This window comes from Monodon monoceros, unplaced genomic scaffold (genome assembly GCF_005190385.1).
Source record: "Monodon monoceros isolate NGI ecotype Baffin Bay Population unplaced genomic scaffold, NGI_Narwhal_1 Super_Scaffold_1, whole genome shotgun sequence".
Classification (NCBI taxonomy): Eukaryota; Metazoa; Chordata; class Mammalia; order Artiodactyla; family Monodontidae; genus Monodon; species Monodon monoceros.
Genome location: NW_021703765.1, coordinates 25,385,137 through 25,409,414, shown reverse-complemented (window position 1 = coordinate 25,409,414; position 24,278 = coordinate 25,385,137). Strand labels below are relative to the sequence as shown.

The 24,278-nt window shown below is 41.1% G+C and overlaps 2 protein-coding genes across 6 annotated transcripts in view; both read right to left on the bottom strand.

Annotated features, from left to right (window-relative positions):
• HDHD2 (haloacid dehalogenase like hydrolase domain containing 2) overlaps positions 1-4,411 on the bottom strand; it is a 38,725-nt gene extending 34,314 nt beyond the window's left edge. Inside the window, exon 1 of one of the 5 annotated variants that reach the window (XM_029226364.1) lies at positions 4,268-4,411. The gene's annotated coding sequence lies outside the window, so the exon portion shown is untranslated. Of the gene's footprint in view, positions 1-3,248; positions 3,872-3,921; positions 4,037-4,210 lie in introns of those variants that run through there. The other 4 variants (XM_029226383.1, XM_029226388.1, XM_029226398.1 and 1 more) reach the window with 4 other exon arrangements.
• A 4,172-nt stretch (positions 4,412-8,583) lies between these two features.
• IER3IP1 (immediate early response 3 interacting protein 1) lies at positions 8,584-23,765 on the bottom strand. The gene is made up of 3 exons (XM_029226412.1): positions 23,594-23,765; positions 10,634-10,735; positions 8,584-9,766 (listed from the first exon to the last, which is right to left on the bottom strand). Exons 1-3 carry the CDS (start codon positions 23,682-23,684, stop codon positions 9,711-9,713), a joined length of 249 nt encoding a protein of 82 aa, XP_029082245.1. The 5' UTR covers positions 23,685-23,765; the 3' UTR covers positions 8,584-9,710.
• Positions 23,766-24,278: the final 513 nt, after the last annotated feature.

Here is a 24,278-nt window from a genome sequence, read left to right as displayed (position 1 = left end):
TAGAAGCCACCACAATAAGAAGCCCGAGCACCGCAATGAAGAGTAGCCCCCGCTCGCCACAACTAGAGAAAGCCCCCATGCAGCAACGAAGACCCAATGCAGCCAAAAATAAATAAATAAAAATTAAAAAAAAAAAAAAAAGGTTCTGAAGAACCTAGGGACAGGACAGGCATAAAGACACAGACGTAGAGAATGGACTTGAGGATACGGGGAAGGGGAAGCTGGGACGAAGTGAGAGAATGGCATGGACATATATACACTACCAAATGTAAAACAGATAGCTAGTGGGAAGCAGCCCCATAGCACAGGGAGGTCAGCTCTCTGCTTTGTGATCACCTAGAGGGGTGGGATAGGGAGGGTGGGAAGGAGATGCAAGAGGGAGGGGATGTGGGGATATATGTATACGTATCGCTGATTCACTTTGTTATACAGCAGAAACTAATACAACATTGTAAAGCAATTATACTCCAATAAAGATGTTAAAAAAAAAAAGGCAACTCCCTTATACTGCTAGTGAGACAATAAAACAGTACAATCATTTTGGAAACTGGTTTGGAATCACTATGCTCTATAACCCAGCAGTTCCACTCCCAGGTATTATATCCTCGAGAGAGTCTTTCACACTCTACCATTAAATACAAACAAAAATGTCCAAAGCAGCACTGTTTGTAAAAGCCAGAACTGGAAACAATACAAATGTCTATCAACAGAAGAATGGACAAATAAATTGTGGTATACTCATACACAGAATGTGAAAGGCAGTGGAAATGAATGAACTACAGTTACATCATCCTAGGTAGTTCTTCTACAGAGTGAAAGAATCAAGTCACAAAAGACTACATACCGTATGGTTCCATATTATAGCACACATAGGTGATAAAACTGGAAAGAGAAGCAAGGGAATGATTAACACAAGAGGATAGGGATTCCTCCAGGCGATGGGGAGGAGATACAAACCAGGAGGAGCACAAGGATGCCTCTAAAGTCTTCTTGACCTAGACAGTGGGTGCACAGGTGTTTTTTATCATAATTATTTAAAACTTACATATGTTTTGCATACTCTTGTGTAGATTACATATTTCACAATAAAAATTAGTCTTGTTATGTTTTAGTCAGTCATTTCTCATATATTTAATTTTATAAAAAACTAAATTAGTCCAATCATTATACATCAGTATAACCCTCATCAAGTATTTTGATTTTAAAATAACTCCCTGGTTCTGTTTGCCTTTTATAATGAATCTGCTGGGGGATGGGGGGAGAGTGCAGAGAAAAAAAAAAAAAGATATTAAGAGCTCTGGTTAATCAAGATTCCACTGCAAAATCTTTTCTAACAGTCCTCATATGTTATTCGATTTCCGATCTTTACTATGACCTTGAAATGGAGGATTACATCAACAATAGCATCAACTATTACCTGCCTGAGAGGGGAAACAGTTTGTTACTCAAAAGACTAGACTTTTGCTAGCGACTCTATTTGTATGTGTGACAAAGGATTCTTTAATTTAAAATACATTGCACCACAAAAGGTAAGGCTATGCAAAATGTAGACAAAGCATTCTCTTTTTACATACAGAAGAACCTAAAACTTCTTCTCTCAAAACCCAAGTTTTATGAGAGGCACCTAATATTCAATAAAAAAATGTTAACTCCGTTCGGAATTCCCTAGCGGTCCAGTTGTTGGGACTCGGTGCTTTCACTGCTGGGACCTGGGTTCGATCCCTGGTCCGGGAACTAAGATCCCGAAAGCCGTGCGGCCCAGCCACAAAAAAAAAAGTTAACTCCAAAGATGATTAAAGAATAAAATATAAACAAGACTAGAAAAACAACAAAAGAATTGTACTGTTCAAAAAAATAAAAAACTGTCCAACCAGAACCACTAAACGGTCATAAAAATATTGATAATTCTAATCTTTATTGAAGGGTCCACATAGACTTAATGTTACCAAAGCGCTTTCATCAGTTCCATAGAACATACCTTTTAAACTCTAAAATGCTCTTATAGAGCTTATCTGAGAGTGATTGAGGCCTATAAGAACATAACTGAGGTGTACCACTCAAACCTCAAAATACACTTCTTCAGTTAGCTCCACTACAGGCCTCTATCACTTCTGCCATGATCTCTTTTCTTGTCTAAATTTTTACAATACTTGTTACCGGAACTACAAGTCAGTACTTGATAAACTGTAATTGTAAACTATTAGTATCACCCCAGAAAACTGAAAAGGCTTCAAAGCTGGTCCATGTTTGTTTATAGAGTCCACGTCCCACCATCTCACATGGCTTGAACAAGTTATGTGGGATATACTTTAGAAAGTCATAAACAACTGATATTGGTACATATTCAATGCAAAGAACAAAAGTAAATTCTCTCTCATCCCAAAAGGAACTCTTCAAGATACTTCAGAGGACATCTCCCCTTGAATATTCCAGGGGCATCTCAATCCAAGTCCTTGTTACCCTCTAAGCTGCTCTTCATCCTGCAACCCTTATTGAGCGAATGGCAGCACCATCAATGTAGATGTACCCACGACTCTCCCAAGCCTTCTTCCCAACCAGTCAAGGGCCAAATCAAATCATGTCAGTGCTACCTCCTGTACAGTCCTGAATCCACTCACTTCTCTTCACTGTTACTAAAACTATCTTAGTTTTGAAATCATCATCTCTCATCTAGCCTATTTCAACAACTTCCTAAATGTCCTCTCTGCTTCGACTCTTCTCCCTATTTCTAGCTCCAAATCCATTTTTTGAAATGCAACAGTGCAGTGGTTAAGTACAAGAACTAAGGAGTTGTACATGCCTGGATTTGTACTCACTAGCTGTGTGCACGTGGGCAATTTTCTTAACATCTCAGCCTGAGTTTCTTCATTTCTAAAGTAGAAAGAATAACACCTCTAATGGTTGATTGGAAGATTAAAGGAAGTAATACATATATTGTGAACAGTGTTCCACAAATAGAAAGGCTGGGTTATAGGTCATATATGCGTATTGGGGGTGGGTGTGTGTGTGCTGGCAGGGGGGACATGATGGATGTGTCAAGGGCTACAAAAATCACAGGATAAATATGATACAGTCCTAAAGCATTAGTATAATTTGAGGATATGGGAAAACATTTTATACCAAAATAAGGATATACTGTGGCCTATCATTAAGAACGTACATAAATATTTAAAACAGATTTCAATATAAATTTTCTCCTGGGAGGCTGGGGCTCTTCTCAATATGTCTCTGGACATATTTATACTCACCCCCTGGAGAGTACAAATTCTTTTTTCTTCCCCATATGCTTCCAGTGAAAAAGTCGGGAACCACACTGCATGCACTCCCTCAACAAATGTTATTATGCAGTCACTCCCCACTGCGCCCAGGATAAAATATGAACAATGTACACTGGTGTCCAGAGCCCTGGTTTACCTCTCCAACTCGTTTGTGTCTACTCCTGCACCAAAGTTCAATGGCACTGCAGTCGCCCACCAGTCCTATACGTTACCTCCCTCATCGCTGGACTTTTGTCTGAAACCTTTTTGCTCCCTGAATTCTACCACCCCTGTCGCCTACATCCTCCCTTCCCTGACCAATTCCTTCAGTCCCTGGGTCTCAGACAAATATCACTTCCTGTTTTTCCTGAGTCCAACTCCTTTTCTCCCAAGGCTGGGCCAGGACCCCCCAGCGTGCTCCATTAGTACACTCCTCACTCTGTTCCATCCGTGGAGCCCTGTGAGTCAAAGGGCTGTTGCCTTTCCCCCTGTACTACTACTGATCGCTCAATAAAGAGTTTTTAATTAGCTAAACTCATGAATCCCGGCCTCCATAACTGGAAGGATTCCACGAACAACGCTCTTTCAGCACTAACTCAACTGCAATCCCCTCCTTCTCCCGGGTGGGAAAGGGCCTCAAGACTGGTCACGCACCCTCCCTCACCGCAAGTTCCAGCTCCTGGCAAACGCCAGACTGACCCGAAGGGACGCCGGCTTCGAAATACAGCTCAGGGGCACGTTAGGGGGAAGGACTAACACCCCACAGCCACCATTCTCCCCGCGCACGCTAGACCTGGCGGAAGTGCGGCTCGCCCCGCGCCGCGCACGCGTGGTGGCGCCGCGCCGAAGGCCGCGAGGGGTGGGCAATCCTCAAAGAGCGAGCGCCCGGTTGGTCCGGGCCCCAGGAGGGTGGTGGCCTAGAAACCCAACCAGTATGTCCCCAGCCAGCTCACAAAGAAATGTAGCCTCCAGACAGGCGGGCGCTCGCCTGTCCCAGTGCGGCTCCTCACCGGGCTCCGCACGCCGTCCTCAGCAAAGGCAAACGCCCCGCTAGCAGAGAAGCCAGCAGAGAAGCTCCGCTCCGCAGTATCCTTGGCGGGGAAAAAGGCGCCGGGGCGGCTGCCTGAGGGCGCCGGAAACTGGCCCAAGGGCCGTGCCGGAAGTCCCGCCTCTCCGCACATGTCTCCGCCCCATCCGTCCAGGGCTACTTTCCGGTTTCGAAGACCAACTACGGGGTCTAGTACTGCACCTTCCTCACCGTGTAACAGAACGGTAAGTTGTTATCGAGACCTGCTCCCTCAAGGGCGGGGCCTACTGGGCCTGGTTGCAGCAGGAAAAACAAAAACTTTTGCCTTTGCTCAGTAGCAGTTTCTCATTCCACTGCAGTGTTGTCAAACCAAGTATTATTACCTTTCTTTGCCGCCACCCTTGCGCACTCCACCACTTCTGTTTTCCAGTCCTCACAACAGGGCAAAAAGAGGTATTGGGGCAAGGAACGGTGACTTTATTTGGAAAGCCAGCCGACTGAGAAGGTGGCAGACTGGTGTCCCAAAGACCCGTCTGAGTTGGAATTCAAGACTTATTTTACACTGAAAGGAGGGTGGTGTGGCTGGTTGTTGCAGACTTCTTGGTGCCAGCCAGACCCCAGAGGGGATGTGATAATCCTTTGTTCTTTTAGCTGTCCACTTAAGTCAGGTCGCCATATTGCTGTCAACCTTCAAGAAGACAGATGTTATCCTCTGTTCTGCAACTTTTTATCTTTACAGGAATGAAAAGTATGACAACTTTAAAGCAGCGGTCTCCAACCTTTTTGGCACTAGGGACCCAGTTTCCTGGAAGACAGTTTTTCCACCGACAGGGTGGCGGGGGACTGGTTCAGGCGGTAGTGCACGCGATGGGGAGAGGCACATGAAGCTTCGCTCGTTCGCCCGGCGCTCAGCTCCTGCTGTGCAGCCCGCTCCCTGACAGGCCAAGGACCAGGACCCCTGCTTTAAAGGATGAGCCTGGGAGGCAGAGCCTTGAGAATGGGCTCTATTTCAGGCTATGGGCAACATTCCTTTACAAAGGTGCAGAGTCACCATAACTAAGAACAGACAACAGAGCACACAGATTAAAGGAACAGATCCAATATGGAGTCAGGTTTGTTCTCCCTTACACGTCTCACCCATTCTCGAGGGCTGTCTCAGAAGTCATCTCCTTGATACTTCCCTTGCAACACCCAATCTCTGAAGTCATTTCCTGCTTTCCTACTTGAACAGCATCTGGCACTTATTGCTGTCTTTTATTAACCACTACCACTAGCAGCAGTGTCCCTCTTTTCTTGCATCAGCTATTCCAAAACTTTACGCTGTCAAGTTTCCTACCCTGACGGACAGCTACCACAGGTCTTGCCTGTTATCCCTAGGGGAGCAATGTCTTGGGATACATAGAACCACCTCCCTCACTGCTCCCTTCCCACACCCATGTTGGGAGTCTCCACTTGTCTCCCTTTGATCCAAATAAATTAAACCCCTTGAGTGCAGAGACGGTCATCCTATGCACTCTATATGAAAATGACTAAATGAAAAGCTTTCAGGAGCAGTCTGACATAATAGAATACAGGCTCTAGTTTACACCTATGGAACCCCTTGACAAAACTGCTGATCTGCCCTTGACTGGGGACTCATTTGCCAACATCCCCTCTGCCCACTGCTGCAGTCAGCCATGTTGTAAGCTATAACACTTCCTGTTCCCTGGACTAGGGACCCTTTGCTTTTCCTCCTCACTGGGTCTGGAGGTTGTTTTCGTCTTATATTTACTAAGTCTAAGTTTTCTGTTTGAGGGCCTACTTGTTTGAAGGAAACGGAAACTGATCCTAGCTTCCCCTTCAGAATTAGGAGCTGTCTTTGACCAGATTAAAACACCACCGAAGGTGGGTAATATTAAGACATGCATTTTTCTAAATGTTTACTCTGGCTGCAATATGGAGAACAGATGGGAGAGGTGCCAAAATGTGTGTGAGACCAGATAAGAATCTATTGCAGGGCCACAGAGAGTTGCTTAAACTAAAAAGTGTGGAAACAAAGCAAACAAAACAAATTTAAGAAATCTTTAGGAGGTAAGAGAAATTGGTGGTAAATTAGATTAAGGGTAAGGGAGAGGAAGGCATCAAGGTAATTATTAGGTTCCAGGTTTGGGCAATTGGGTAGTATGGTGTCATTCCCTGTGATGTGGAATGATGGAACACGACTAATGGCTTCCTCCTTACCGAAAGACTCAAATGGCTTTGCCTGCCAAAGGGCAAAATGAGTAAAGATGGGATGGGACCTCAGAAGGAGAACTTGAGAAAGGAAAAGATGGGATAAAGAACCCAGAGGGAAAATAAATAAATAAAATTTAAAAAAAAAAAAAAAACCCAGAGGAGGAGCGGAGGTGTAAAAACAGTATCAGAACTAAAACAAAAAGAGAATTCCATAACTTACCTTGATCATTAGTATCGGTGGACACTGCCCACTGTATGTCCCAGGTCCTTGCACAGATGTTTTCACTATATCTGACATCTAATGACCAATCAGGGGCCAAGGAAAATTTTAGCAAAAAAGATTTCCATTTTGGTTGGTATCAAAATTTTATTATTGGTAATAACTTTGAAGCTGTCAGTAAGAAAGTAATTTCACCAAAAACATTTTACTTCAGAAGAACATCTCTTTGATCTAGGATCAAAGGTCAGTGACCTGGAAATTATATATATGTGTGTGTATATATATATATATATATATATGTGTGTGTGTGTATAATATGGAGCAGACTTCTAAAACAGTTATTGACTAATTTTACAGAGGAAGGAACCAAAAACAACTGAGGTCTTAAGAAGTTTATTTAAGTCATATGATAAAAGGTTCTGGCTAGCATACTAGCAATATCCTGCCTCCTATTTTACTCAGATGTATTGCTTTGTCTCAGGTCATTTCATGAGTACACACGCATATACACACAAGTGATTGCAAATATCTACAGAGCACAGATCACCGTGCCTACTCTACCTAAAGCAAGGACTTTTTTAAAAAAGATACTTCATAACCATGTTTTTGAAAGCTTAGGGTTTCGTGGAAGTGCCTTAGGAAGCTTGTTAAGAGTGAGGTGGAGGCTGAACAGTGGGCCTATGGGTCCCATTCCCGCTTCAACTGATATATGGACCTGCTCCCATCTGTTAGATATCGGTTGATTACACTTCTATGTTACTATTCTTTTGAAAATCCAGTTCTGTTAACAACCAAAGTTTGAAAACCACTGTACTTGATTAAGGACTAGGGTATGAATTTGAGTATGTACACACTACAGCCAAGAGCCTTCACCACAGGTCATAGGCATATAGACACAGGGTCAGAATACACAGGACCATTAACACCACAGATATTTGAAGTCCAGAATAGTCACAAATTGTTAATCCTGATAATGGCTAAGGGGGAAGATGTTGGCAGGCAGGCAGGCACTTAAGTTACTGTCTACTAAAACAAGGTGCTATCGTTACTGAATTGCAACTTCTCTGGATAAACCAGGGTTAACCTGTGAAAGCTTACAGACCTGTCTTCAGGCACAGTAAAGCTAGAACTGTGTAAGAGTCCTTTAGAGATGAAATATTTTGATGTCCATGCTGCACTTTCCTCAGAACCACTTTGCTACAGAAAACTCTGATCCTGCCCTAATATGACTGCTCTCCATTGGAGTGTGAACTTGGACAGTATTCTGACAATTAATGAATATAAAGGTGTGTTGTAATGTCTTAATGAAAATGGTATCACTCCAAGGTCTCTCTTTTCTTTCTTTTTAAAATTCTGTATGGCTCACTGCCTGTGGAGAAACAGGAGTGCCCTCAATTAACTGCTACTTTTCAATCTGTTCGGCAGATTAAACTTGAACTTGTGCATCAGATCCTTCTAAGGCCAAAAGGACATTGCCTTTAAGTGCCAAATACATTAGTTACTCCCATGAGCCAAGTAATCAACTTAGGATCCCTGGTACATTTCTTTGGTTCAGCTGCAAGGCCCCCCTGCTCAGAGATCTTCCGCTCTTCCATCTCCAGCTCAGGCGTGGCCAATAGGCATCCAATACCTGCTCCAAAGTTTTAGAAGTAACTTAAGTCATAGAATCAAAATTGCTCGCGAGTCTTCCTGATATATGTCAGCAATTCTGTTAATTCATTGAAGAAAAAAAAAAAAGGAATGTGAATGTTTACTTTCATTAAATCTGTGCTCAATGATTTTACAGCAAAGAACATATATAAGTGTTGCACACAAAATGAAATTAATTAACAGACAGGTTATATACTGAAGTACAAAAACAAGTGTTTGACTTGGAAATTGAACTTTATTTACAAATGTTCTCCTATAGACAAAGATTCCATTCCACCCCCTTTAAAATATTATAACTAGTATTTCCCAGAAAAATCATTTACATTGTTTTAATCTTTCTGCATAAAACAGTATTATGGGATAAGCAAATATGGGATGGTCTAAGACATAAAAAAACAAAAGACAATTTATCCACCATGAATGCTCTACTGACTGACAGAATGAAGAATTACAAATCACACCCCTTAATGTGCTACTCCAAGAAACGGAAACGTGATAATTTGGGGAGGTAAATGCTTCACAATAAAGTCTTCTTACATAGTATGGTTTAATGGTGATTGTTTAGGATTGCTCCTGCAGGCTGCTATTTATGCTGATTTTAAAAAGTAAGTCATCATTGTTAAAAAGGGCATAGACTTTTCTATACAGATTTTTTTTTTTTACCTATGGAAATATGTAGATACTGACCTGGTCTCATCATTCAGGCCAATTAATAAAATAACAAACGCATGAAAAGAACTTAAAACTTAAAAACACAACCATCATGTGACTAACCGACTTACAAAGTTAGAATTCTCCCAGAAATCAGAGTATTGCTCTTCAATAGTTACTATGAATTTGAATTTTTCATAGCTGAGACAGTATACAGACAAAATATTTAACCAAAGAGTTCAAAATAAAATAATCCAAATTTCCTATCTAACATTTTATATTTTTAAAATCCTTTAAATTTTATTTAGGAGGATAATCATTCTTACATCATAGCTAAGTCACAAGGAACTTTGAAAAAAAAATTCATCCCTGAGAAGTCAAAGAAAGAAACCTCTAAAAACACAGAAGTGACAGTCCTGCACCCTTTTAACAATCTTTACCATAGCATGAACTTTTATCAGCAGTCAGCAATCAAATGTATTCCAATCTGGCCTCTGATGATCTGATCTTTTTGCAATAAAACTATAAGTGCAACATTTAAAAAAATCAGATAAATAGGGACTCTGGTTTTATTGGCAGGTTTACATTTTTGTCAAGTCCAAGGTCAGCCAGCTAAGATACGTATGTTCCAATAAAGACTGAACTTCTGCTGGCAGCTCTTCTCCTGAGTCTCCATTTCCCCCATTGATCTTCACCCAAATAGTAAAAGTAATATAATTGCAATTGAGTTTACTATTATCAATGGCACTGCAAAGAAAAAAAAAACAACAGTTTTTTATTATTAAAAAAATCAGAAAAAAATGAAGACATAGTTTTACTAGCATCCAGGAAGGATGGAAATACAGTATGTCATCAGAATCACATTGCAAATCCTTATAACAAAGTAACATTCAAACATGCATTGGATCATAAAATCCAAAACTTATTGTAAAGTGGGCTTGTGTGACTGGGGATAAGGGTCACACTGGTACAAGATCAATATAAAGTCATCTGTAGATAGTGCTGGTGCAGCTCTGGGAACACAGAAGCATACTGGACCCAGGCAGAAGTAGACCCACATGGCTGCCAGTGACAACTGACATTAGAAATACAGTGCAAAGAAGATTCTGTTGCTTCATCACTAAATTAAGAATGAAACTTATCATTCTACCCAAAGCTGTGATGAAATCAGCTAACAGAGAGAGAGATAGAGACCCTAATTTTAATGGTTTTAAATAAAAGGTTTTGAATTCTTGAGTTGCTCTAAAATATTTTCTAATAAAAATAGCAGATATGGGACCTGTATTTTTCTCTTGAAAGTCTTACAGGACTCTAGATGACTTTTCTACTTAGAAGCAAAAGAATTTCTAAAAAGTAAGAACACCGTTGTCTTTCAACTCTGAGAGGTGACATACAGGTAGCATATAAATATTACATCACTGAGCATTCCATCTGCATCAAATGGCTTAGATAGAAATAAGAGGCAAGCTAGGAAAGAAGCTAGTAACTTTTAAGCAGTAAAGCCAAGTTAAATATTATAGAAAAAAGTTCCCACTACAAAAATGGCACTCACACTTGGAAGTTTTGCTACTTAAACCACAAAATTAAGAGCGTTCCACTAGTTTTTCTTCTTACCTCTCATCACAGTTCTCACAGATCGAATAAGGTTCATTAGCTGAGATTTAATTCCTGGCTCTTCTCCAAATCCACCAATTCCCTGGTCTGTTCCCCAGCCAACTGCATAATATAAAGATGATTAGCTGTGATAAAATTTATGACGCACTCACCTTGCTCCCTCATTAGTCACCTTCTAAAGAAGATTTTGAGCCTTGTTAGACATAAATTATATGACTTAAAAACTTGAGTATATTTTTTACTTTTGATAAGCAGCACAAACTCATTTAATTTCGATTTTGATTTTATAAAATAAACCAGTCTAATAAATTCTTCCATGGCACTGTATTCAGTAAAGATGACTGTTGTGACACCCTGATTGTTTTCCTTCTCTTTTTCTAAACTAACAAACAATATTTTTCAGGTCAGAATTGAAAACCAAAGCATATTGTCAAGTTGAATAATTAGCTCAATTCAGAATTCATAAAACCCGAAGTAATGATCAGTATAAAAGCTTCACTATCTGTTCACCTGGGGAAATGTTAATGTAAACCTGGTCGCAGCTTGGTTACGCCTTCATAGCATGCTCTAACCTGACAGCAGAGGCACATCTTTTTAACTTGATCATTCCTCTTCATTTCTCAATTTTGAGGTAAGGGATTTAGCCTATTATCTAACCCTAACCCCACTTATTTTCAGTAAATGAGTCTTTTACCTTCTATCATTTTCCTGATAATATAAATCATTATTTCTTTACCTTTATCTGCTAATTCTTTTTTTATTGCCTTACGCATTCTTCTAGAGGCTTACATGTCCTCATTTCTGCAACGTCCCTCTCTTGTCCTCATTTCAGGTCCACTTTTCATATCTCACATGACTGTATTTTTTTACTCTCATATAACTACAGGGCTTAATTAATTCCTGACATGTTAACCCTTAAACTTGAAGACAGAACAAGTTTTTATTTTATACATGAAAGAACCATGTATCGGGTAACAAGATTTCACTTTGTTTAATCAACTTTTACTTGGTTGAAATAAAGGTTAAATAATGGTTGCTTGTTTTTTTTTAAATTTTTTGGTCACATCAACACTGAGATATGTTGTGGTATAAAACTAATGTAAAATTCAAGTTCACAGCAGAGCTGATGTGTTTTCACTCCCACTCACCCTTCAAGGCCTAGCTCACTTGTGCTTACAGCCTTCCCCATCCACAGGGCTGTCACTCTTTTTTGAGCTCCCGCAGCACAACTTCTATCACAGTGGTTAATACCACAGCCTCTACTATCTCTTGCCAGACTCTCAACAGATGCCTCCGCAATTTCCTCTCGACTTCTTTCTCCCTTAAAGTGTCAGATCTTTCTAGCTCACAATGTGTGATGATTCCCATTGCCTACTGAGTGAAGTTAGAAACCCCTTAAATTGACATGCTAGCCTTGTATCATACTACAACCCTCCAAGTAACTAGTGGTTACTCAATTACCCACTAATTGCTATACATGTTAAAGGCAGCTTCTGAATCTAGGTTTGTCTGACTTCAATGTCAGGGCCTTTCCTAATTCCCTCCCATGTCATAATAAACCTTACTCTTTGCTCCCCAAATAGTAACTACTGATTGTAAGTTACATTATAAATTCCTGGAAGACAGGAACTGAATTTAGTCTGTCTTTACCTTTCCCCTCTCCCCCACCCAGAGCAAGTACTTAGTAAATGTTTGTGGAATTAAACTGAATTTATAGCAGACCAAGTTAATTTTGGAATAAAGAAAGATAAGGTAAATCCTAGAATCGCAGATAAAACTTCCAAAGAAACATGTTTCTTTATTTTTAAGACACACGAAGTGTAACCAATCATTCAATTGTAGCTTTGCGGGAGGGAGGAAGAAATCCTCCAATATTAAATGTACACATCTCTCCAAGACAAAAACAATCTCAGAAGATACACCTGCATCTTGCTTCCTACTTCTGCATCTACTTCTGTCTCCGACAAGCAAATACACTTATGCTGTTTCTCCAACGCTGACTTTTACCATATAACAAGTTCTACTGTAAGTTCTTTCTCCCACATACCTGTCTCACTCTTCCAGGGAGCTCAATCAGCATTCTCCACTACATGGCAGTCCTCTTTTTGTAATCTAAGTTCAAAGGTGTAGTACCAGCCTTTAACTACTTATAATGTGGTAAAAACTATTTCATAATAGTGTCTCTAGAAGGACATAAAACACAAAATGACCACCACCACCTGGTGTATCATTTTCCAAACCAGTTTAGTCTTACTCATATAAACCTACTTAACAACTCTGCACAATAAGAAAGCAGCCTGGTTTTGGTTAAACATATTGGTTACTGTAACGAAGGAGAAAGTTTTCCTTGACCCTCTTAGGGTCCCTGGCTATGTCCGAAAATTAAACTGACAAAGACAGATTAACAGGAGAAAAAGCACACAAATTTTATTAAGTTTTTACATGTACCCGGGAGTCTTCACAAGAAAATGAAGATCTGAAAAACTGACCAAAGCAGGAAGTTTTTCTACCTTTTAGACAAAAGAACAAATTTGTGAAGAATTAACAAAACAAAGGGGTTTGGGCTATGGGTAGGAAATGCAATAATGTCTGTTTATACAGTCTTCCTGGCCCTGAATTCCCTGTCTCTGGTGATAAGAATGTCTCCTTTCCTCCTGGTACAGGAAGGATACCTTTCACGCGGGAGATTTATCTCCTGCTTTCAAGAAAGAAGGGCCGGGGGGGGAGGAGGGCGGAGTGACCTCTCTGATTCTGGTGTTTTCTCTAACTCCTTCAGCTTAAGATGTTCAACATGCCACGGTGCCTAATTTGGGGGTAGCACGTCCTGAACTCCATCAATGGATACACACTTTTACCTTAGCCTTCTCCTGAAACCCTACTAAAAATAACATTAGGGCTTCCCTGGTGGCGCAGCGGTTGGGAGTCCGCCTGCCGATGCAGGGGACACTGTTTCGTGCCCCGGTCCGGGAAGATCCCACATACCGCGGAGTGGCTGGGCCCGTGAGCCATGGCCGCTGGGCCTGCGTGCCCAGAGCCTGTGCTCTGCAATGGGAGAGGCCACAACAATGAGAGGCCCGCGTACCGCAAAAATAAATAAATAAATAAATAATAAAGGGAAGATAACCGACTTAGCAGAGAAGGCTGAAACCTAAACATCCAGGGAGCACACAATAAAAAACTGAGGTGAATCGTGCTGAGAACCCTGGAAACTTGAAAGAAACTGCAAAATGCCAGTGAGGGCGACAAAGCTGAGACACCGGAGGACTAATTGAAAAGTCTCCACAAGAGCAGTTAGCGCCGCTCCACATTCCCCTCCCATCCCATCCCCTTCCCTAAACTGAACTGATAGGAAGAATGTCCCTCTCTTACACCCTCAGAAGACAGGAGGTTTACTCTCAGCAGAGACTGAAGCATGGAAGCTCTGGACCTGGGGACATCTAGGGAGGGTGGATTGAATTAAAGTCTGCAAACCTGAATGTCAGACTCCTGCCCACTTTCCTTGCTTGTGTCTCACGTAATCCTGGATATAAGAACACTTATATTCTGTAGACAGGAAGTTGTAAAATTACTCTGGAAATTGACCAGCTGCCCAAGAAGACTTCAGATACTCGGGGCTTTAATGAAACAGCGAATTACAGAGAGGCCCACTGGTGAGCAAATCCCAACCACATACACGGAGCTTCCTAACAGCCTCTCAGTGCTTTACTCTAGAATGAACTGACAGTCAAGAGGGAACAATTCTTAACGTGGAAAGACAGAACAAAACCAGAAAAGAAGACTTTGAGGAAGAGACAATGCAAGAAGTAGGAGTTCATTTTTTAAAAAAACAAACATCCTTAGAGAGAGAACAACTACTGTAGCTATAAACCCCAGAGAACAAGATGCCATAAAAAAAGGGGACATAAAAAAGAAGGAGTGGGACTTCCCTGGTGGTGCAGTGGTTACGAATCCACCTGCCAATGCAGGGGACACGGGTTCGAGCCCTGGTCTGGGAAGATCCCACATGCCGCAGAGCAACTAAGCCCGTGTGCCACAACTACTGAGCCTGCGCTCTAGAGCCCGTGAGCCACAACTACTAAGCCCGCGAGCCATAAGTACTGAGCCTGCATGCCACAACTACTGAAGCCCGCACCACGCCTAGAGCCCATGCTCTACAAGAGAAGCCACCGCAATGAGAAGCCCGCATGCCACAACTACTGAAGCCCGCACCACGCCTAGAGCCCATGCTCTACAAGAGAAGCCACCGCAATGAGAAGCCCGCACACTGCAGTGAAGAGAAGCCCCCGCTCGCTGCAACTAGAGAAAGCCCATGCAGAGCAACGAAGACCCAACACAGCCAAAAATAAATAAATAGATAAATTCACTATGTGATTTTTTTCTTGTACATAAAGCATCATTGTGGAGCACTAAAAGAAACAACACGTTCTCTGCACTATTGCCAAGATAATGGCTAACCTATGTGTATAAATATAATAGCTCTCAGGTCAGGAATCACAAGAATAAGACAATGGGAACATAAAGTTATTTAGAAAACATTCATTGACTGATGGAATGAATTGTAAAGATGAAAGGACCCTTGCTGTCAGTCTACTGGAGGAGACAGAAAAGAAACTGCAGTGGTATATTACCCACAAAATGGGTCAGAGATGGTTTCTGGGAAAGGCAAATGCCAGAAGTAGGCCTTAAAGGATAGGCTGAAGAGTTAGCCAGTCAAAGAAATGAAGTAAATCAAGGTCATCACAGGCAGAGAAAATAATGTGAGTAAAGGTTCAGCAGTGAAGAAGAGTATCATGGTAAAAAAGGTACACGGTAAATATTAGGGAAGGGTAAAAGAGGGGAAGGACAGACAGGAAGGGAAACATTATGGTGGGTTTATAAGTCACACAAGGGAGTATGAGTTTTACGTTGAAGGCTAGGGATACTAAAGAACTTAGAATTTCAGACACTGAGAAACACACTCAGCTTCCCATAGAAGGGAGAACAAAGAGAAGCAAAAATGGATGGAGTGTGACCAGTGAGGAGGTTACTATTAAAATCTAGGTAAGAAGAGTTAAGAGCTTATGTAAACAATGTTTAACACAAAATATTTTAAAATTCTATCTTAAAACTATTCAGATATTTTAGAACAGTGGCTTATCCACTTAGTCAAGGCAATGTGGTGTTTTCCCTTAGTTCTGGAACCATATTCAAAACACATGCTCAAACAAAATATTTCTGTACTATTTCTGGATAAATGAGGAAATGTGGAAAGCAAAGTTCTGGAGGGCAAAGTACTAATAATTCTAGGCCACTCCAATAGTTTGTGGCAGTGGTTGTCACCTAGGAGCACAAATCTCAATCATCTGTAGAAATTCTGGAAAAGACACACTGCTCAACTTCACTTCTGGGAAATTTGAACACAGGTCTGGAGTAAGGTCTGGGCACTGTATTCTCTTTCAAAGTTGTTTTGGCTATTCTGGATCCCTTGAATTTCCTTTAGAACCCAACTTGTCAGTTTCTGCCAAAAGAAAGCCAACTGGGATTTGGATAGACATTGCATTAACTCTGTAAATCAGTAATATATTGTTATCCTAACAATATTTAGTCTTCCAATCCATGAACATCGAGTGTTTTTATACCCATTAATTATCTTTAAAAATCTTTATTCTTCTTTAATTTCACTCAACAATGCCTTGTAGTTTTCACAGTGTAAGACTTACACTTATTCTGTTAAATGTATTCCTAAGTATTTTGTTCTTTTTGATGATATTGTAAATGATGTTTCTTTAATTTCATTTTTGATTGTTCATTGTTCATGTACAGGAAAACAACTGATTGTTGTTCCTGATCTTGTATCTTGCAAACTTACTTAACTCATTTCTTAGTTCTAATAGTTTTTTAGTGATTCCTTAGGACTTTCTATATACAAGATTACGTCATCTGCAAACAAGAGATTTACTTTTTCAACCTCACAATCTGGATGTTTTAAATTTCTTTTTCTTGTCTAATTGCCATGGATAGAATCTCCAGTACAATGTTAAAAAGGAGTGGCAAGATCCTTTTCTTATTCCTAGCTGGGGAAAGCACTTAGTCTTTCATCATTAAGTCTGTTAACTGGGGGGTTTTCAAAGATGTTCTTTATCAGATTGAGGAAGTTCCTTCCTATTCCTAGTTTGTTGAACGTTTTATCATGAAAGGGTATCAGGTTTTGTCAAATGTTTTTCTGCATCTATTATATCATGTGATTTTTATTTATTTTATTAATATGATGAATTACATTAATTGATTTAAAAATGTTAAACCAACCCTGCACTCCCAGGGTAAATCCCACTTGGTTTAGTTTGCCAGTATTCTGTAGAGAATTTTTGTGTCTATATTCAGCAGATACTGGCCTGGAGTTTCTTTTCTTGTGCTGTGTCTGGTTTTCATATCAGGTTAATACTGGCCTCACTGCATGAGTTGGGATGTCTTCTCTCCTCTCTATTTCGGTGTTAAGTCTTCTTTAAATGTTTGGTAAAATCCAGCAATGAAGCCTGGGTTTTTCTTTGTTCTAAGTCTTTAAGTTACTAACTCAATCTCTTTGCATGTTACAGGTCTAATCAGACTTCCTAGTTCTTAAGTCAGTTCAGTAGTTTGTAGTCTATCTAGGAATCTGTCCATTTCATCTAAGTCATCTAATTTGTTGCCATACAGTTGTTCACAGCATTCCCTTATAATCCTTTTCATTCTCTAAGGTAGTGATGTCACCTTTCATTCCTGATTTTAGTAATTTAAGTCTTCTTTCCTTTTTTCTTGGTCTAGCTAAATGTTTGCCGATTTTGTTATCTTCTGAAAGAACTAGCTTTTAGTTTTGTTAATTCTATTGTTTTTCTACTCTGTATTCCATTAATTTTCACTGTAATCTTTATCATTTCCTTTGTGTGTGTGTGTGTGTGTGTGTGTGTGTGTGTGTGTGTGTATGTTGGAGAGAAGGAAGAGCTGGTTGTGGCCCAAATGCCAGAGATTCTCACTGCTCTTACTGAGCTTTAATAGATTTTCTTGGGGAAAAAAAAAAAAGTTTTTTTCATTTGTTGTACACTCTTATGACAATTCCCAGAGACTTCAAATGTTCGTTTTTAAAATAATTTTCACTAGTTATAGTTGTTTTATTGGAAAGAGGGTCCACTGGAGGTTCTCACACTACCATTGTGGAGGTGCTTTCCATTAATAATTGCATTTCCAAATAATTTGATTAAAACTGGGCAGAGGACTTGATTAGGTATTTTTCCAAAGAAGAAATAAAAATGGCCAACAAGTACACGAAAAGGTGCTCAACATCACTATTCATCAGAAAAATGTAAATCAAAGCCACAATGAAATATCACGTCACACTTGTTAGAATGACTATTACCAAAAAGACAAGAGACAATAAATGCTGGCAAGGATGTGAAAAAAGGGAACCTTTGTGCACTGTTGATAGGAATGTAAATTAGTACAGCCACTATGGAAAGCAGTATGGAGGTTCCTCAAAAAATTTAAAATATAATAGAACTGCTATATGATCCAGCAATCCCATTTCTGGGTACTTTTCCAAAAGAGATGAAGTCATTATCTCGAGGAGATATTTGCACTCCCATGTTCACTGCAGCACTATTCACAATATCCAAGACATGGAAACAATCTAAGTGTCCAGTGACAGATGAATGGATAAAGAAAATGTGGTGTACATATATAATGAAATATTATTCAGCCATAAACAAGGAAAACCTGCCATATGTGACAACACAGATGGACCTTGAGGACATTATGCTAAGTGAAATAACTCAGAGGAAGACAAGTACCGTATTATCTCACTTATACGTGGGATCTAAAACCATCAAACTCATAGAAAGTGAGAGTAGTATGGTGGTTGCCACTCCAGGAGTGGAGTGGTAGGGGAAATGGGGAGATGTTGGTCAAAAGGCACTCATTTTCAGTTATTAGATGAATAAGCTCTGGGGATCTACTGTACAGCATGGTGATCCAACACTGTTTACTTGTAAGTTGCTCTGAGAGTAAATCCTAAATGTTCTCACCACAACAACATTAACAACAAAATGATAATTATGTGAGGTGAAGGATATGCTAACCAGCCTTACTGTGGTAAGCATTTTGCAATAAATACGTGTATCAAATCATCACATGTACATCTTAAACTTAGACAATGTTATTTGTTAATTAGATCTCAAAGCTGGGGGAGAAAAGAATGATGTCTCACATTTATAAACGGTTATATAGATACCTGCTTAATAGCCTCAGTTCTGCCACCTGGCCTGCAAAAGCCTATTTTTTTTTTTTTTTCAGTATGCGGGCCTCTCACTGTTGTGGCCTCTCCCGTTGAGGAGCACAGGCTCCGGATGTGCAGGCTCAGTGGCCATGGCTCACGGGCCCAGCCGCTCCATGGCATGCAGGATCTTCCCAGACAGGGGCACGAACCCGTGTCCCCTGCACTGGCAGGCGGACTCTCAACCACTGCGCCACAAGGGAAGCCCAAGCCTACTATTTTTAATATGGCCCTTTCAGAAAAAGTTTGTTTCCTTCTAGCTTTGTTTTACCTTTCTCATTTAGATCTACAATGCTCTTGCAATTGGCTTATGTGTTTAGCCAGAGGCAGACGGTCAAGATTCACTTATTTCTTTTTGAATATCCAGTTAACCTAGAATCATTTATTGAAGGACCATCCTTTCTATCACACTCTACCGTTAACTTTATCATAAATTAAGTGTCCATATAAATATGTGTCTGTATTTGGATTCTCCACTCTGCTCCACTGTTCTATTGTCCAACAACCTTTTAGTAAATTTCTTTCTGTTTAATCAGGCAGAGTCAGCTTCTATTGCTTGCAACCAAGAACCCTGACAGGAATGAGTAATCTCAGGACTCAATCCTTGAACCTCTTCTCCCTCTGAGAAATAGCCTTCATTCCAATGGTTTCAAATTACCAGCCAACACCAAAAATCCCCACGTGTAAATCCTTCCCAGACCTCCTCCCTTCTGGGCACCAGACCTGTATATGCAAATGCCTACATGATATCTCTACCTTGAAGCCTTAAAGGTACCTAAAAATAGGCTAATTCCTATTCCTATTCCAGGACTTAGCTTTAAAAGCTATTTCCTTAGGAACTGATGCTGTTCTGATTCAACCAGGAGGTTATATTCCCATGGTTCTCACCCAGTTCTCTTCCTTCAAAGCATTTATCCTAGACTCAAGTATCTGTATAATTATTTATCTGTTCTACCATTAGACTCTAAGATATGAGAACAAAGATTCTGTGTTATGCGCACTGCTACATCTTTTCCACCTAGCTCACAGTGACTGGCCTATTTGTTATAAGGAATGAAGAAAAACTTCCTGCCACCAAATTTGGGAACCTCCTCCTTCTCCAGCTAATCCTTCCTCCTTTTTCAATGAAGAAAGTATCCCACCTCCCACTTAATGCCATCTCCTCCATCTGTGCCTTTGGACCCATCCCTATCCACCTTCTCAGAATCCTTGAGTTATCAATTACCTCATTTCTCTCCTGTACCTTTTATTTTTCTCTCATTACTAGATCTTTTCCCTTAGCAATTCCTTTTCTAACCTTTAATTATGAAAGTTTTAAAACATACCTATCACTCAGATTTAATAATTATTGATTTTTTGCCTACATGCTTCATCTTTCTTTCTGCTTGATTACTTTAAAAATAAATTACTGGTACTGAAATATTTCAGTATGCATTCTTATCACACTAACAAGATGTACAGTGATTCCTTAATATCATCTAGTATCTACTCCATACTCAAATTTCTTCAAATGTTACCAAAATATTTTTTACAGTTGATATGTTTGAAATAGAATTCAATCAAGGTCCACATGCTGCATATGAATATCTCCCTACATCTCTCTCTCTTTTTGTCTTTTTTTATTTTGTATATTTGCCTCAGTGGTCACTTCCTCCCCACTTATTTCATGGCACTGACTTATTGAAGAGACCTGACTAGTTCTCATTGTCGCTGCTGAGACCTAAAAAACAAAACAATCATAAAACATATCTCTGGGGCTTCCCTGGTGGCGCAGTGATTGAGAGTCCGCCTGCCGATGCAGGGGACACGGGTTCGTGCCCCAGTCCAGGAGGATCCCACATGCCGCGGGGCAGCTGGGCCCGTGAGCCATGGCCGCTGAGCCTGCGCTTCCGGAGCCTGTGCTCCGCAACGGGAGAGGCCACAACAGTGAGAGGCCCACGTACCGCAAAAAAAAAAAAAAAAAAAAAACTCTCTGCATCCCCTTCCACCTACCATCTCATTTCCTCCAACTCAGTGATACATTTGGATAATTGTGCTGTCTCCATTCTATGACTTTCCACTCGCTCCTCCCCATTCCAATGTGGATTTTACCCACTGTTGTAACTGCTCTTACAGAATCACCAATGACTTCTACTACCCTGAATCCTCAGGACACGTTTCAGTCCTTATCTTGCTTGGCTTGTCAGAACATTCCACTGTTGTATTCTCTCTCCTGCTTCAAACACTCCTTGGCCTCTGTGAAATCCCACTGTCTAGATTTCCCTATCTCTCTGTTTTGCTCACTCATCAATTTCTCCTGTCAGCTCTTCTGAACATTAAATACTGGAAGAGATTTTAGGACTGTCCTGGTCAACAATTCTCCTTTGTAGTCTATTCCTTCCCTGAACAATTTCATCTCTTCACATGGCTTAATTTATCATCTGTGGTTGACAGACTCAAATCTCAGTCTCCACTCTGGCTCTTGCTTCTGGTCTATGGACTTAAGTCCAACTGACTATTCTATATCTCCACTTGGCGTATCTCACAGAAATCTCAATCTCAGCATGTGCGAAACTTCTTTATCTCTTCACCTTGTTACCTGCACCACCACCCACAATTTTCCACCAGTGCCAACTCAGTAAAGCTACTACCCTTCACTCAGTTGCTTAAACCAGAAAACCAAGAGAGATCTTTGACTTTTTCCTCTCTCCTCATTCCCAATGTCCAAACAGTAAATTCTATCTTTTCTATGTTTAAAATATCTTCTGATTTGTACTAGTTTCCTAGGGCTATTATATCAAAGTGCCACAAACTATGTGGCTTAACACAATGAAAGTTTATTTTTTCACAGTTCTGGAGGCCAGAAGTCCAAAACCAAGGTGTTGGCAGAGTTGGTTCCTTTTCGGGGCTCTTGGGATAATGTCTATGCCTCTCTCCTAGCTTCTGGTAGTTACTGGCAATCCTTGGCATTCTCTGGATTGCAGATGCACCACTCATCTCTGCCTCTGTTGTCACATGGCCTTCTTCCCCCTGTGTCTGTATGTCTCTGTATCTCTCTCTCCCCATAGGGACACCTCATTGCACGTAGGGTCCATCCTTTTCCAGTGTGACCTCATCTTAACTTAATTTCACCTGCAAAGACGTTATTTCCAAAAAAGGAAACAAGGGTTAGGACTTTAATATATCTTTTAGGGGCATACAATTCAACCCACAATGTGATTCCTTCTACTTTTCTGGATAGCACAGTGGTGAAGAGATGAACGTGAGTCAGACTGCCTGAACTGAACCCTAACTCTGCTGCTCTCTAGCTGTGTGATCTTAGGAAAGCTACAAACTCTTTTGTGTTTCTGGTCCCCATCTGTAAAGCAGGAATGAAAACAGTATTTGTCTCATAGGGTTGTTGTGAGGGTTACACAAGTTAATATGTAGAAAGCACTAGATACAGATCCTGGCACATGGTAAGTGTTAAGTGTTAGGTATCATTATTGTTATTATACCCATTCAACTTATATTATACCCACCATCTCTACTTGCCCTATTTGGAATGGTGCTTTCCACATCCACTCTTCTACACTTCTGATCTGTTTGTTCTCCACACAGTAACCAGCAAATAACACAAATCAAGTCATGTTACTGCCCTGTTTTCCACACCAATTTTCACAGCAGCTCTTACTCATCACCTCCTGACCCTTCACCTAGTTAATGTTTACTGACTTATCTGATTTCGGGTTAGACACACTTCCTCCAAACTTTCAAAGATTCACAAGCTAGTATCTCCCAGCACTTCTGTTTTGTAACATTCTGCATACTTGTTATTGGTACTTGTTCAGTTTTTATTTAGATTAACTTTCATTAGGAGGGCAGGGCAACTGTTTTAACCTCAGTTTCGGCTGGCACATAATATGTGCTCAATAAATCTCTCCTGAAGGAAAAAATGAAACCAATAAATCTTGCTCATGGGTTTGAGTTTCAGTGATCTACACAGACATATTTGGTACGCTGTGACAAGTGATGCACATCACGCAGTATCCTGCCTTAATTGTGCCTCATGCAGAAAAAAGCAGTCTGCCCAGGTGGCAGAGGTCGCTGGATTGTGAGATCCCGGTAGGCATAACTTGTCTTCTCTGTATTCTCAGATTCTAGCCTGGCACATCCTAGGCACCCAATAAACTGTGCTGAATAAACTTTTCTTGGAACATGGATGACCGTATGTCGTGATAACCTCAACACGTCCCCTTTCCTCTTATCCCCAAAGCCCAGGAACCCCTATGGCCTTCCATCAGTTCATTCTGATTACCTACGCTCCAAAATGAACCACGCCCCTCCCTCTTTCACTGAAAACTCACACCCCAGGTTTTTGACAATTAAAAGCGGTCACAGAGAAGGGTACTAAATTCCTAACCTAAACTGGACGCAAACAGGGGCGTTTCCTGGCTCATCCCCGCCTTCCCCCATCCCGACACGCAGGGTCCGACACACAGTGGGCGTCTGTTGAACAATCTTCACCCCACTGAACAATCTTCACTCCACTGGTGAGACAAAAGTGGCTCGGCTTCCCCACCCAAGGAAGGGCCCCAAGAGGCGAGCCCTCGGCCGCCCGTCTGTCCCGGCCCAAATGGTCCACTCACGCGGCCCGACTCGGGTCCGCGCCCCCGGAGCTCGCTGCCGCCCCCTCGGCCCGCCCCCGCGGCCCCACTCACTGTTCTTGAGGAATCGCTCCTCGTGCAGCACGGCAATGGCATTGACGCACAGCAGGGCCGCCTGCAGCAGCGAGTACAGCGTAAAGGCCATGGCCAACCGCCCCGAGGCCCAACCGATCCCCTTCCCTCCGCGACAGGGAACGTGGCGCCACCACGGCCGGCGCTTCTTACGGCAGCCGACGAGGCCCAAAACGCGTTCTGAGAAGCTCCGCTCCCATCTGACTAAGACCCGCCCCACGCTCACATCAGCAAGGCCTGTAGAGCTGCGCTGTCCAATGCAGCAGCCAGAAGTACTGAACCCTTGAATTGTGGCTGGCCCGAACTGAGGTGTTGTAAATGTAAAATACATAGGACGAAAACAAGAACGTAAATAAAATCTCCCAATAATTTTAAAATGTTGATTACAAGTTGAAATATTTTGAATATATTAGGTAAATAAAATAATTACTAACATTAATTTTTACTGTTTATTTCTATATACTTTTTTAAAACTGTGTCTATGAGGTTATTGATAATAGCATGTGAGTCTTGTCCAATACTTCTATTGGACAGCGCTGCATTAGATGCTCCTAAGCGCTGTATGAGATGTTAATAAGTAATTCCTATTTTACAGATGGAAAAAAGGAAGGCTTTGGCAAATAAAGTTTTTTTAAAAATTAAACTAGGGCTTCCCTGGTGGCGCAGT

What these genes read in the sequence shown, in the direction of transcription:
- IER3IP1 (XM_029226412.1), bottom strand. Translation starts at nt 23,684, where the DNA reads ATGGCCTTTACGCTGTACTCGCTGCTGCAGGCGGCCCTGCTGTGCGTC. An exon ending in GGAGCGATTCCTCAAGAACA is followed by an intron (nt 10,736 to 23,593) that starts GTGAGTGGGGCC and finishes TATATTATGCAG; the next exon opens with TTGGCTGGGGAACAGACCAG. An exon ending in TGTGAGAACTGTGATGAGAG is followed by an intron (nt 9,767 to 10,633) that starts GTAAGAAGAAAA and finishes TTTTCTTTGCAG; the next exon opens with TGCCATTGATAATAGTAAAC.